At 39.1% G+C, this 15732-nt stretch overlaps 1 protein-coding gene across 2 annotated transcripts in view; it reads left to right on the forward strand.

Moving 5' to 3' along the window:
• khdrbs3 (KH domain containing, RNA binding, signal transduction associated 3) overlaps positions 1 to 15732 on the forward strand; it is a 141621-nt gene that overhangs the window by 98252 nt on the left and 27637 nt on the right. For both annotated transcript variants that reach the window (XR_015779489.1, XM_042507091.2), the window contains exon 7: positions 10405 to 10487. Coding sequence is in view for 1 of the 2 variants with exons in the window: in XM_042507091.2 (XP_042363025.1) it covers positions 10405 to 10487 (83 nt within the window). In the remaining variant the exon portion in view is untranslated. The remainder of the gene's footprint in view (positions 1 to 10404; positions 10488 to 15732) is intronic.

A 15732-nucleotide genomic window follows, 5' to 3' on the forward strand; every position in this document is an offset into this window, starting at 1 on the left:
AAATCTAACCACATCGCTGCAAATTAAGGGCTGAATGAGTTTGACTCGGTGTTATCCGAATCCATCACCATCCCAGGACAAGTGTTGGCTGACAAATAGGCACTTGTATTCATCAATGGAATGACAAAGAGATGTTTTTTTTCACATTTGTCACCTTCATTTATCAGCGCTTAACATTTGCTCATATGCATGTTCCCATCGTTCTTTGCTGCGCGGCATCGCCACGGGCCAAAACATTTGTTTAGCTGGAGGCGTTCTCTCCCTCTCTCTTGTTCAGACTAAAAGCACCAGACCTGGGTTACATCTTGGTGGTTTTTGTCGTGATGATGATGCACGGCTGGATGCTTTTCAGTTTACATAATCTACCTCTGTTAAAGCTCCTGTTTGTATCCAATTACTGTGAATCCAATTGTTGCCAAACAAAATCACAGAAATGTTATTATCCCGTGATCCAGTCTTGGCAGCCCCCATCAGTCTTGAATGGTTCCTTTGATTACAGCCAAATCTCATTTCATGTAATTCATTAGGTGCATTGAGAGCGCTGTTTTACCTGCTGCTAATCCCATTGGAGGACAATTAAACATGACGTAATTTTCAGAAACATGTAATCTTTTTTTTGTGCTATTTCAGTGTGTGCCAACGTGAAATCTAAAGGCGCTAATCAAAATAGCACAACTTTGTCTTCATGCGAAATCTGGAGCTATATCTATTTGTTTTTGTTCACACAGAAGCTTAATTCCTCTGGGTGACAAGACCAAGAAATGTGCAATGCACGTGGGCTGGTATTGTTTATGTTAAATCCTCCAGATACAGTAATCTGCTCTGAGCGCTGTGGCTCCTCGCTGAGTGTTGGGGCATTAAAAAAAAAACAAAAAACAAAAAAAAACAACCCTCTCCTCATGTCCAGCCCTTCTGAGAGCCAAGCGTTGTTAATTGAATCGTGTTCTCTATGGCCCTTTCCTCATAGCAGTTTTAATCTAAATTGGGTGTAATGGTTAGGAAAGTATTTCAGATACAGCAATAAAGATGCTGCATCCAACTGGTGTGGCAGGGGAGAGAAGTCATGGAGATGAGACTGAAACATTTGCACATGGGACAAAACCCCTGATTTGTAACAAATGATTAAGATTAATTACTATCCCTTTAAAATATTATCTGTTTATTATCTGACATTTCTGTAATAAAAACCAGTATTATTTTAATATATAAATATAGTTAATATGCTGTTTTTATAGCACTTTTTTTTCCTCTCCATTCGTATTAGTGATGATGTATGGCTTTAGAGATGTCAATGTTGGTTCGCGGGTCAGTCTAAAATATTTCAAAAATTATTTCATATGTTGCTATGAACATTTGTACAGATACTCATGGTACAAATCTCTTTGTTTTATGTCTGTAAGCCAAGCCCCCAAAAGGTGCGACAGGCTGGTAGAATTGTGCCGTCTTGGTCTGTCACATGATGCCCACGGACCCAGAGAGACTTCGTCCGATTGACTGACATTGGGAAACAGACACCTGTAAATCAATGGATACTTTTTTGTGAGCATCAAAACCCCTGCGAAATGACTCATTTCACTATCTAGATTGAAGTCATTCAGTTGGATAACATTTGGAAAGTCTAAAAGAGCCAACAGATTAAATTTTTTAGAGCACCATTCCTGCTAGCGAGGCGCTAAACTGGAAGTTTGTCGCTCTGCCGGTGGAAGTTACCAGCTCGGGCACACGGACGCCATAAGTCTATAGTGCACAAGCCTCATGGGCCCGTAGATCCGAGTATTCTATACCCAGAAAAAAGAACTTTTTTGCTTCATGTGCCAATCAGCAACTGTCATAGGATGAAAGAGGCCCCGCCTCCATAGCTGTATCCAGACTTTCTCAATATATCTATGATGTATGCTTAGCAAATCCAACTTTACTGCACTTAAAAGAAATTAAAAACAATAGCAAAGAAACCCCAGTGCCAATTAGCGCCATAAATAAATGCAGCATCACAGACACACAACTACACAAGTATAAATGATCACGGTGGTGTAGGCCACTTGTGTAGCGCCTTCGTACAACTATACATCAGCTTTTAGTTTTTTTATCTTACAGGTCTTAAAAAACGGGAATGAAAACCATGACAATAATAACATACTGGCTATCAGAAACAAAGAAATGATTAGCTTTCGGAATCCCATATATTGTCATCCCTTTATATTGCCTCCTATATTATAAAAGTCCTCCATTTACTTCCACCGGGCAGAGTTTGCCTGCATGACTGTGCACAGGAGAAGTGGGAACAGACGAGTACAGCGCGCTGCATCAGAGGCAGAGATGTTAAATTCTCCGGTGCAGATGTTTCTGCAGGGCTAATTCATTAATGACATGAATTCCCCTGAGAACACTTGGCAGGTGTGAATACGCCTTATTTAAAACTCCGCCAAGATCAAACCCAACGGTGGTAAAATAACAGTGGGGGAAAGCTAAGACATTTGTCAAGTGTAACACAGGGTAGTGATACTTCAACTTGATGCATGGGCCAACTTTTTGGCATCCTCAATCTGATAGCTTGAGTAGCATTTCTAACCCTGCAGCGGGAAAAAAAAAAAAAACTCCGGCAAATTCCAGCCTGTTCAGCGTTCTGAAATATGCTGGCAGGAGGAGCCGAATAAATGACACGCCGCTTTGAGGAATTTCCAGAGCAAGACAGATGACCGAGAGTTACAGATGCTGGATTATTTGTTTTCTTTGAACAATATCGCGGGGTCTTATTTTGCTTTCATTGTTGAGAAGTTAAGAGGAGTGTGCGGCACAGCTGTGTGGAGGCGAGACTTCTCTCTTTGAACAGATGGTATCGTACTGAAGTCATCTGGGAACAACGAGGCTTTTCTTCTTCTTTTGATTTGCTTAATTTTCTCGCTTTGTTGTTTGCATTTGACACCTTTTGGGTTTTAGCATGGGGCCACGCAGCATGCGTAGCTCCCTGCAAAAGTTCATAATGTGAGGACGGCGTGTTGTTGAACTCATTTGGATTTAGTGGAGTGTGCAGGGAACAAATCCAGCGCCTGAAAAGCCTGCTCTGGGTGTCAGTGGCATCCTATCTGTTACAGTGGTATTGTAGAGCACAGTGGAGCGGCTGTGATACTGCTGTTGTAACATGCAGTGCCAGGCCCTCTGTTAGTCTTCAGTGGCCTCAGAGGCCAGTCCTTATCTTTTAACAACACGCCTCTCAGCCATCCACTGGCATACAAATGAAAGACTCACTTAGGGGCTGTCCCCCCCCCCCCTTCTCACTTTCACACTAATCCAGTTCAGCATTTTGAAACACTGTTGCAGTATCGTCGCGCTATTGTGCTCTCCAAGATATTTTGAGTGAACAGTATATCAATACAAACACATCAGATATTATAATAGCTTCAATCGCACCATCAGCACAGTCTGTTCTCCATTTCCATTTTTTTTTCCTCACATCAGACACCCAAAGAAAAGAATGATTTTTCACTGTGCCGCTGTGATTTATAAGTCGAGCATGTTTCTCCTCTCAGCTCGCTTGTAACTCAATTATAGAGGAGCTGCTCTAATAAATGGCAATAACATGCCATTGTTAAAGTTTAATATGGTCCTTAATACCAGGCAGTGTTGTCCAATACGAGTGGACAGCACCTAGAGAGTCTCCATCAAGACGGGAGGAGGACTCGGTTAACACTAATGGCAAATGGCTTGTGCTGAAAACTAATCAGGGTATCTAGTACCTGCTCTGCTAACGCTGGTGCATCAGGCACAGTGCTGCAGCCCAGTCACAGATGAAGATGTTGGCATTGTACACACCTTCAAACAACATATAAATTATATTTGTTTTTCCATAGCATATCAGCATCTCTAACGTGATGTAGTATATGAGCTGACTGTGTCGTCAGGAGGTGGAGGAGATGGTGGATGGAGTGACACCTAGGCGAGACGCCTGCCAAGCTGTAGACCAGTTCAAGGCCAACAAACAGTACAACCAGTTGTGATTTTCCAGCAGGTTTTTAGGCTCCAACAGCAGTTGTTCTGTAGCTACCCTTTGTTGTTATTTCCAGCGAGGACAGAGCCACAACCAAATGCAGAGAGTAAACCTTAAAATTGAAACTATTTCAAAATGCATATATTTTTATTTATGTATGTATTTAAAAAATATTTTTTTTAAGTATTGTATTTTTTTAAATTAAAAAATATTGTTTAAAATAAATAAATTAATAAATAACAAAAAAGATAGATTTAAAAATTCATAAAAATCACAGATTTTCAAGTGGTGATTGTGTTATTTTCAGCCAAAACATGACATTTCCCTAACCACAACTAAATGCAGGGAGCAAATCTAATATGGAAACTTTTATTCTTCTTTTTTATGTATGTATATTTAAATGTATGTATGTATTTAGTTTTAATAAATAAATAACTGTAAACAAAAAAACTATTGTAAAATTTAGATTTTAGTTTTTTTTTTTTAATTAAAAATTAAATTTAAATAAAAAAATATTTGTATTTATTTCTTTTCATGTGATTAAAAACATTAAATGTTAAATCATATTAGGACATGTTTGGTTATTTCTTATCTTCTATTTTTCAAGCGGCTGGCTTCACTGCAGTGTTTACATGGTGCTGCTCTGTCTCATCTCTCCATGTGCTGTCAGTGTCCTCTTCGTACCCCACAACATTTATATCTGTGTTTTCCACTGCATTATGAAGTAGATTTGTGGCATGCATTGACTGTGGCCTAAGAGCGTGTGAAAAGTGTCAATAAACTGTGATAGACAGATGGTTCATCCAATCACCTGCCAAGTACTTTTTGAAAGTGCCTGCCCTTATTTCAAACACTTTCAAATGATGGCTTCTCAGATGGTTTTCTGTAACAAACCATCTGGCACGTCAGTTCAGATATTTTTCAAACTACTAATGCAGTAAAACCTCTTAGAAGCAACTGACAAACAAAGTCCGACCATTTTTTGGATGGTTTTCGGGCAGGATGCACATGAGGATGTCGGCTGGCTCCTCCTGTCCACATGTCAAAGTGTCCATGCGCCTAGGTTGTCTATGATGGTTAGCCCGGTGCATTGTGTTATAGCTTTCCACCATGGGTTTAATAGTGTGTGTGTGACTAGTTGAATTAGAGGCAAATTATTGCAGCACTTTGGAAGAAAGCCTCATATAAATGCAGTACATTTACCATGCATACACTTTCCCTCTCTGGATTATTAGACTTTTTTTTTTCCATAGGAGAAAACATTATAGGTTCACTGTTGAGTGGGTGATAATATAAAGAAAAGACATGCGCTATAAAATCAGTATTGAGAAACTGAGTTACAAGAGCTATAATTTATATCATACAGATGATGTGAGTTACATTAAGTCATTAAAAACATGTCAAGGTAAAGTCACTAAACTCTGTAGCAGAGACTTAGGTCCCTGCAGAAATATTATAAAAAAAATTTACACAGAGTATCACATGAGAAGCTAAAAGAACATTGTACTCCACATATTTTCCTCCTTTTTAATATTAATAACATTTCCATCCAGCATGTTTGATTCACACTGAATTTGAATAAGGAAGCTAGTTAATTAAAATTCAGTGACTTATGTGGAAGGGGTGGATGGAAGTTTTCACTTCTTCTCCCTTTTTTTTGAATATGTGAAGCGAATCATTTTGTATTTAGACATTTCTTTTGCTTTATGTTATTCATTGTTTGTAATTATTACTGTCAGCCTGCTTTTGTGCAATATTTTCTTTATTTCCTTTTTACATGTTCGAAATAAATAAAAATCAATCCAATCAATGTTCATGATATAGTCATTGTATATATTCCATGTTAAACAAGCCATGGATACATTTAGTATATTTGATATATTGGCCACCACTGCATAGGAATATAATAATGTATGTATTTTTAAAAAATCACATTTAATTGTTATTTCATATGCAGAAAGAAACTAGATTCCTAATGGCATTTTAGAGACAAATGAGAGTGAACTTTCTGAAGATTTAAACATTTTCTCATCTGTGCTGGGTCTCAATGGTGAACTCAAACTTGTAGCGCTGATCTGAAATAACCTTTGTATTAAACCTGATAAAAGTTCATGATATCAGTGTCTTATACAGCTGGTACGACCCACACAGCTCATTATTTTTAATTAGCCCCACCTTTTCAGTTCTTTCCTGCCAGAGTTTCATGATACTGCTGCTCTGAGTCTTAAAGCATTGAAAACTCTGCCCTGAAGGCAATAAGATTAAAACTCTGCAGCCACAACACAAAGTTCACTTTCCACTTATAGTTCTGGCTGGGCGAGAAGCTTCATATCTTGTGTGGATTTTGCTGAAATAATGAACATTGCATGCTGTCTATACATTGTTTTGCGTTGGTTTTTTTCCCAGTTTTTGACGTCATGTTTTATATTTGAAACCAATATGTATGTCATTTATTAGTCGACAATTCACAGATGTTGTTTAATTTCCTGAAATTACTCTTTTAGGTGTAAAATCAAGAAAAAGAATGATTTGCCTTTACCCATTCAGCATTTGCAATTGTGGCTCTAGTGGGTAGTAAAAAGACTGAAAAATTTGGCCTAATATCAGCCCCAATAATTGGCCATTTGCCAAAAATAAGCCCTGTGACGAACACAAGTTTATGATACTTACACGTTTTGTTTAGTGTGATAATCTTCACAGATGAACTCCACTCCACTTCTGTGTTTTGAAGTGTAAATTATATCACCAGAAACAAAAAGCTAATGTTAGGCTAAGTTTCTGTGTCCTCTGTGATGACGTCTGACTTCTTCATCCTCTCATGCGGCTCACTAGAGGCTACAGTGACTCTCTGTTGCCTCTCAGGCCAGGATGTGTTATTACAGAGGGGACGGCATGTCCCCAGCTGCTTAGCAGTGGATTTCTCTGCAATACAATACATAGACATCTTGGACATAATGTCAAAGGTGTTGTGTCTTCACCCTCTATTGATAGCTTTAGTTCATTTTTTGAATGCTTTAAACTAAAATGATGTCCAGATCTTGCACAATGCTACTTTAAGGCCTTATGTTGTAGAGTAAAATAATCTGTGTATGAACTAAACCAGTAGAGACAGTTGAGTGTGTCATCCCGCACAGGTTTTGACTGTCTTCATGTTTTTATACTCAAAGAGAGTATTTTACTCGACAGCTGAGGCTGCCTGCACAATCATAGCTACATGCTTTTACTTTTTGTCCTCCTGTCGAGATCCCTATCATTCAATATTCATGACCACGCTTGTTTATTCCAGCCTGCAATAGGTACTGTATAATAGAGACAACTTTTAAATAGATTGGGATGGAATGATCCCCAGAGTTTTGTGACAAAAACAGGCGTGTTTCTGACAAAAACAGACACATTATTTCAATTTCAAATAGGACGGCAGCTCTGGCAATGTGCAAACTTCCTTCAGTAGGTGCCTTTTAGTTAAAGCTGTTTCTGCTTCAAAGACTTTGGTTGTGGCTTTGAGCAAACAGAGAATGCTGCATTGTTTTGTTTTTTTTTTTGCTGTTGTTTTTTTCAACCACTTTGAAATGCCAAAGTATTAACAATTCATAGATAAAATGCAGCTGATTGTAACCTGATGCCCATGCTGTATATATCGGGGGGAAATGTCAGTTGCTTGAGAGAAAAGTGTCTGCCAACTTCAGGTAATATGAATGTAGTTGCTGTTTATTCCTCACCTTTAACTTCAACATAATCATCTAAACTGGCAGATACTGTATAATATTTTATCCATACTTCTTGCTGGTATTAATCATTTCAGTAAGGCACACTGTGCTCATTTAGCCATTTCTTTATTTGTTTGCAAAGCCACCATGGCACACTGTTAATTATTGTTGAGAAAACAAATGTTCTCCTCCAGACGGAGGCTCATATGTTGAGAGCAGTGACTCAATATATTCTCACCAACTTGAGCCGGACAAAGTGGACCCGCTGCACTGACAGAAGGGCACCAGCAGCTCTGCTCAAAAATTCCAAAACACTGCAAATATATGAAAAGTCCCATTAAGTGGCTAGTGGTACACACAGCAACCATGCAAAGCATAGTGCTGTATTTGGCTTTACAAGAGTCAGCTTATCTTCAGAGCAATTATGAATAAACTTCTAAAACAAGAAAAATTAGGTGTCATAGCCTTTGTGATGGTAGTAAATGAAACCAATGTGGAAGTACCAAAAACTGCAGTTTCTGCAGAGACCCCCATGTTAAACTGTTCAACTTTACAGAAGAAATAAACATATTTACAGCCTAGTACAAAATAAGTTCTGGTCTCTATAGCTAATAACTGTACAGGGGGTGAATTTTTGACAAAGTCACCTAAGTATTATTAGGTTTAAAGTTATGCATAATTAGGGCTTGCAGTCACAGGCTGTCTGCAGGGCATCACCACAGCCTTCCCACTGCACAAAAACCTCACTTACAACCACTAACAACCAGGCTTTTTTATTCAGTGGGAAAGGCTACAATGGACATTCACTCCCAGGTCAAATGTCAGCAGTATTCACGGGTATTTATCAGTTTGAGCTCCAATCGGCTTGTGTTGGCAGTGATGGAAACACAACACCTGAGTGGACAAGCTTATTTTATCCCCTTTGCTGGCGAAATGCAATGAGGGGCCATTAGCAAATACTGTTCCTCCCAGGCAGCGCTCGAACATCCTTCCAAATAAGTTAGCACTAAGTTTGAGAGAGACTAAAGCCACATTTAGATGAGAACACCCCTACTAAAACTGGAAAAGTCTTTCCTTTGCTTTTTTAACAGTGAAAGTTGAACTTCTGAAGCCCATCCCCTCCAGATATCGTGTCCACAATCTCCCTCCACCATGTCACTTTTAAATAAAACTTCACTTTTGCTATTGTCAGTGTTGTGATGATTATCTTTGACAAAAACTTCTCAAATATTGCAAGGGAATTATTTCCTGTTTGGCGCTTCATTAGTCAGAAAAAGGTCATGGTGGGAAATTGCAAATCAAAGTCTACAGTCTGATCTGCCTGTTGAAACATGCTTTTAATTAAATCCCACTGGACAAACTTTCACCGCAGAAGTGCTGCTCTTACTGTTTTTAAAATGTTCAATGGGTCTCATATCGTCAAAATTACAGTTGTTGACTAAACTCAGTCCTTGTGTTAGCGTGGGGAATTGTTGACTTTGGAAAAGCTCTTGTAACTGCAGAATTACAAATGCGAGGAGGGACTTAAATTCCCCCCCGAGCTACCTTTAGACAAATACTGGCAAAGACCTCCACAAAAACCAACAGACCTCCCACTCACATGCAAACAACAAAGAAAATACAAACAAGTCTTGAAAGCCACCCAATGGGATGGCCAAGGAGAGGTTTTGAGCATATAAAAGTGATTCCTAAAATGCACCTGTCGGGTTTCCCCCACAGTGCAAGAAAACAAATGTCGAGACATCTGTCGCATCTGATATTTTACCGTGAAAGGAAGCATCTCTGCATCCGGGTCTCTTTGTCAGGAGTCATATGTAGTTCCTTCATACTTTGCTTCCGGAGGATTAAAGATAAAAGAGTCAATTCAAATGCTGTCATTTGGCAAATGCATGTTTCTAATCAGGAATTAGGGCCTTAATAATAATATGGATGTGATGAGCATTTTCTCCACTGCTAAATCTTCCAGACTTTCATTCCGAGCATGCAAATCAGGGGCAGATGGAATTAGCCAAGAAGTGTGTGGGGGATGAGAGATGTGTCGCTAGGGGTCGACGCCTTTTGTGGAACATAAGTCCCATTTATCCCAAATTAGGACGGGTGCGGCACTGGTTCACTTTGATGTTCCTCTTGGCGGGAGCCAGGGTGGAGTGCGGACGGGGGGGGACGGGGCAGATTGCTGGAGCACAAACAGATGTTCAAGGCTCATCCTTTGAGGTGCTGATGAAACGTTGCCACAGCGAGAGTCTTTACATCCCACTGTCAGTCGGTTGACACAGAGACAAGGGCAGGGCTGCAGTTGCTTCTTTTAATGGTGCTGCATATGGGCTGTAACAGCAGCGGCGGCAGATCAAGCAGTTTGACCCATATCTCTGCTAAGTTGAAAGCTTCAGTGAATTGCAATGTGTCTCAAACAAAAAACTACCCTGTAAGCATATGATGGCGAGTTAAAAAAAAAAGAAAGTCCACAATAGGATAGCATGGTTTGGTAAATGAAATTGTTGGAAAGCAATTTCAGAAAAGTGTTTAGGCCCCAATTGAAGCAAACAGTGCAGCACACAGCGACTCTTGATGTCTTCTCAGCCTCTTTGCTCCACATTTCAACAGGTTTAAAATGTAGGGCAGGTTGCCGTATCAAATCTTTCGGATCAAAATCTTTGCTGTAAATTTGTCCTTCCTACACATCAACTGGTTACATTTTGTCTTTAATTTCAGGAATACGACGACGGATACGGAACAGCTTACGATGACCAAGGATACGAATCGTACGACAACAACTACAGTAACCAAGGACAGAAGTGAGTTCTTACTTTGTCACATAACCCAAAGTGTTAGACATTTACCAGCCTGTTATACTGATGTGTTATGCTCATAATAGTAATTTCTGCAACATGTAATTCAACCTAAGCCAAACGTTGTGTGAGAGTATGGTGGAAAGTGTCAGGGTCAGGCCTGTAGCATTTGACCTGCTAGAATTTGTAAGTCAGCATAGGTGTAGATTTTGAGAGGGGGGCACAGGGGATTAATGCAGAAAATGACTGGAAACCTTAGTCCGGGAACCTTTGATTTCTTTAGGCCAGGGATTTAAACTTGCTTTGCTCAGGGGCCACTATTGCAAAACAACAGGAGGCCAGGGACCAGTCACAGCAGACACATACATGTTTCTAGGATTTAGGACATTTCTAGGATTTTAGGACATTTCTTGGATTTTAAGATGTTTCTATTATTTTAGGATGTTTCCAGGATTTTAGGATGTTTCTAGGATTTTGGGACATTTCTTGGATTTCAGCACATTTTTAGGATTTTAGCACATTTCTAGGGTTTTTGGATGTTTCTAAGATTTAAGCAAATTTCTAGGACTTTGTCAGGTTTCTAGGATTTTAGCACATTTCCAGGATTATAGCACATTTAAGCAAGATTTAAGGAAATTTCTAGGATTATACGTCATTTCAGGGATTTCAAGGATTGTTTGTAACAATACATTGATTTGGATTGATGTATTGATTCAATCATCACAGATGCAAAGAGAAAAAAATAAATACGTTGTCATCTTTAAGATAGACCTTTATTTTGAAATTCCCATGGCATGTTTATGTCACCATTTACGTCCAAGCACTCTGTCCTAAACATTCAGAGGGTGCTGGTGGCTGCTCGCCAGGCAGACAATGAGGATGTTTACTGATATCATCTAATATTAATTACAGGCCTCTGAATTGAATCATATCAAAACTGATTCATGGCAGACATTGCGCTTATCAGCAAATATCGTATCATTGTCCAAAGAAGAGGTCTGGCGTCTGTCCATGGACAATTGTCCCTTATGTTGTCCTCTGTAACACGCTGCTGGTAGCAGCATGGATCTACTCATTGTTGTATGTTGTCTTATAAGACACTAATATTAAATATAGGCGTCCACATTGAGATGAATCTGATTAGAACCACCTTTCAAACCGCCTCCAAAAGTGGTTTAGATCACCGCAGAAGTTTGCAAAAATCACTTTTCATGTTTTTTTTTTTTGATGTGAACAATTTCTAAAGTCAATCTGAAAACAATCTGGATATGCCAAAAAATGATTTAGGTTGGCAGTCTTAACAAGGTGTTAAGGTGTTAATCCTTTGAAACCTGAGCAAACTGCTTTGATTTCTTTCAAAAACATGTTGAAGAAGGCAATGAGCAACCAAACAAGAAATGTCCAAAAAAATAAATAAATAAATAAATAAATAAATTGGAAAACGTTTATAAGAAAATTACCTGAAAATGAGCAATAAAAGAAATACATAAATAAATAGATAAATAAATAAATAAATGAAATGACCTGAAAAATGTAAAAAAAAAAAAAATATTCCATAACATAATATTAACTTTATATCATATCATATATATCCTATATCATAAATATAGTTTTCTGGAAACTTTCCCTTTTTTTGAAAATAAAATTTCCTATTTATTTTCTCTCTGCATCTGGCTTTTCAAAGAATAGTTTTCGGGTCCTTTTATTTTAATGTGTAATCAATTTCTTGCTCTTTGCCTTTTTTTCATGTTTTCAAAAGGAATCAAAATCATCTGCTTAGGTTTTCAAGATCAAAATGCGTGGGAAAAGCTTCTGAATCCAGCAGAAGAAAACTGATGTCAATTTAGATTTCAAAGGGTTAAGGAACTTTTATGAATAAATAACACCGTTATTCAAACTAGGTTCTCATGTTATCAAACTTTTAAGGGTTCACACCAAACAGCTGAAATGAAATGAAATGACGAATCACTGAATAACTAAGATGAGCTGTATGTCTGCTACCTCTGCAAGTCTAACCAGCAGCATCTGAGGGCAGTGATTTCACTGCAGTCTAGCCATTTGGGCTCGAGTAAATGTAAGAGACTATGAGGTCAAATTGAGATTTTCCAAGTCTTCAGAACAGCTGGATTATGGTGCATGAGCTGTTAGGAGTCATTTACACCCATTTTCTGCCCTGTTTAAAACTTGAAAGAACATTTAGTGTTAATGAAGTATTTTGTGAAGTGTGAAATGTCTTAACTGACCTTCAAGTTGTCTTCTAAGATCAACTAAAAAAAAAAAAAAGTTAAAATTTTGCATCAAATTCCAAGCAGTCACTCCGATTTCCAAAGATTGGATGCTAATTTAGGGAGTCTGTTTTTTAATTTAAGGTCTAAAAAAATAACCCAATCGCAGCAGACTCAGTGACATATGGCATTAATTGCAGCTCATTACGTTAAGTGTGTTATCTTTGTTTTAATCACCCTTTAAGATATGGAGCCAAAAGTGCATTTTGCTCTTGTGACAATGCAAAACAAACAGTCTTAGCAGTAGGCTGCATTTAACAGAGGGTCCCTGCACAGCTAAATGCAGAATATTGATTTTCTTATATCCAGGGAGCTATCGCACTCTCCGAGCCACGCAAGGTCAAAGGCTTTCTCTCTGGCATGTTGGCGTTCCACTGTAAGTCATCGGCACACAATGCGCTACATTTATGTATGCCTGTCTGTGCCACTTCAAAGGCAGAGTGAGCGATTGCTGCCACATTTTTGTGTGTCAAAAACTGAATTGTATTGGCAGCAGCTGAAAACAGATGAAAACAGACACAGGAGAGGGAGAAAAAAAAGGGGGGCATTATTTTGTCCTTTGTGAGCAGGGTGGTCGATGTTTTCCTTTGTGGAGGTGTCAGGATGTATGTCACCCAGGCTTCATCCATCTTTTGTGCTATCTAACTCTCTCTCTTTTTTATTTTGGCCATATCACACACCCACACACGTGCACACACACACACACACACACATCTCTCCAAAACACACAGAGGGGATGTATCACGAAGTGTAGAGATGCTCGCCGCGGGAAAACGCAGGTCCGCCTCAGGAATCTGCAGCTATTTGTTTTATAAGCAGCCTCGTGAATAATGGCAGGGGGTGGGGGTTGTGTAGCGTTTTGGCGAAGGTGGTTGTGGGGGGCTGGTGGCTGCAGAAGAAAAATGGAGTCCATCATGTAACGGCTGGAGGCTGGGTCGACTCAAAGAGATTTTCATGTCTGTTATCTGGTGGGAAACAAAGCAGCTAATAGGGCCCAGACATGGAAGCCTGCGCCTCGGGAGACAGCTGATTCACTTACTTCTTCTCTTGTTTCTGCATCCTGTGTCCTGGATTTGGTTTGAAAAGTTACTGCAGGCTGACATTGTTCGTTTGAGCTTTATGCTGCATGTGTGAGCAGCCTTGGATTGATTTAATTTTGACCATTTGTCCATAAGAATTAGATTTATTGCATTGCTTGTTCTCCTTGACAGTGCATGAAAAATAAAACCATGAGTTATCAGTTTATTGAGGATGCCTGCTGTGTGGCAGAAGGCACACTTTATACTTTTCTTCATACTTCCTTTTATTGTATGTCTTCCGTTTAAATTTTTGGGATGCTACTCCTGCAGTGTTGCCACCACATGGCAAGAAATACATCAAAACGTGGAGAATGATAGGGAATGGTGTGCTACCCTGGCTAGCAAGAAACGTTCCCATAACATTGGCAAATATTACCTACAAGTTGCAATAGTGTTTTAAAGAAAACATCTAAATTTAATGTTCCAGAAACATTTTAAGGATGTTAATCATTTCAAATAATACCCCTATAAGGTTAAATGCTGACTAAGGGGCTGATCACACCAAGATACGTCACTTGCTGCTGCGTGAAGCGTTTTTTTTTTTTTTTTTGCGTTTTTTTGGGCGCACATAGTTGAGAGATTTTAACTTTGCGTCTACGTGCACGTTGCATAGTGACCCAGGCATTCATCATGCTGCCTGGCATGAATTTGTAACAATTTGTGTCTTTGCATTGAATTTGTATTATAAACTTGTGCGCAAAACGATCACATCACGTTTGGTGTGAACACACCATCAGAGATTGGCCAAGCCACTGTGACAGCAATCGCAAGAAACTGCACTATGTGTTATATTACAGTGGGTTTCTATGGGACAGAATGTTGGAGCGAGTGTGGAGGAGACCAAAGCTGGATTGTACAATAGCAAAACCTCTCAACAAATTGCTCTCACTCCCACAATTTTCACCCTACATACACAATTTTTACCTCAAATGTATGAAAACTTGTTCTGGTCACAGACACTCCTATGTAAATACTGACAAACAAACATGTGGGTGTTTGTGCTTCTGTAAATCTCCAATACAAGATGAGAGAAGAAGAGAGTGCATTTTGAAGAGCATGTAAACGTTATATATCAGCATTGTCTGTCTGTCATATACTAATGCAGCCTTAACTATGAATACCATTACCACTGGTGTTACTTTTGGGATTGATTGATGAATATCAAATACATTTTGTGACATATTTTATATATATATTATACATACTTAGTGCTTAGTAGTACATGTAGTATGTAGTACTTGTAGGAGGCCAGTTTCTATAGTAAATGTGTACATCTACATAGTACTTGGCAGCGGTAGCAGGCATCCGGTCAAAAATTCCTGAAAAATTTTCTCCTAACCATTAATTATTGCATTTTAGCTACTGTTTTTTTCCTTCTTTTATACACAATCCTTTTTAGCTTTGTGATGGACAAAGGTGCATTATTTTCACCCTGCCTGAAGAAAGTCAAAGCAGGTCCCAGCTGCAGCAGGGCCTCCAGGAGAGAGTGTGTGTGTATGTGTGTGTGTGTGTGTGTGTGCGTGCGAGTGCGACTGTGTGTGTGTGTGTGTGTGTGTGTGTGTGCTTGAGTGTGTGTGTTTACGCGTGCATGTGTGAAGTCTCCTAACAATGTTTCTCAGGCCTAAGGAGCTCCCAGTCACCAGTCTGAGCTCTGACTGCGTGGCAGGATTTCAGTTGCTGGAGGATAACAAGCAGAACAATTTACAGTCTCTCTGTCATGGTATTACCCCGGTGGCTTATGCTAGAAACAGTCCTGCCATTTGTGAACATGCAGGCAGAGGAAGAGTAGAAAAGACTTGTGCTCTTATAAACATTGTAATGCTGCATCAGTGGATTTATTGCTACCTTATTTACCCAAATACACACACACACACACACACACACACA

The sequence above is a fragment of the Plectropomus leopardus genome, chromosome 17 (genome assembly GCF_026936395.1).
Source record: "Plectropomus leopardus strain MGB_pleo_1.0 chromosome 17, ASM2693639v1, whole genome shotgun sequence".
Taxonomy (NCBI): Eukaryota; Metazoa; Chordata; class Actinopteri; order Perciformes; family Serranidae; genus Plectropomus; species Plectropomus leopardus.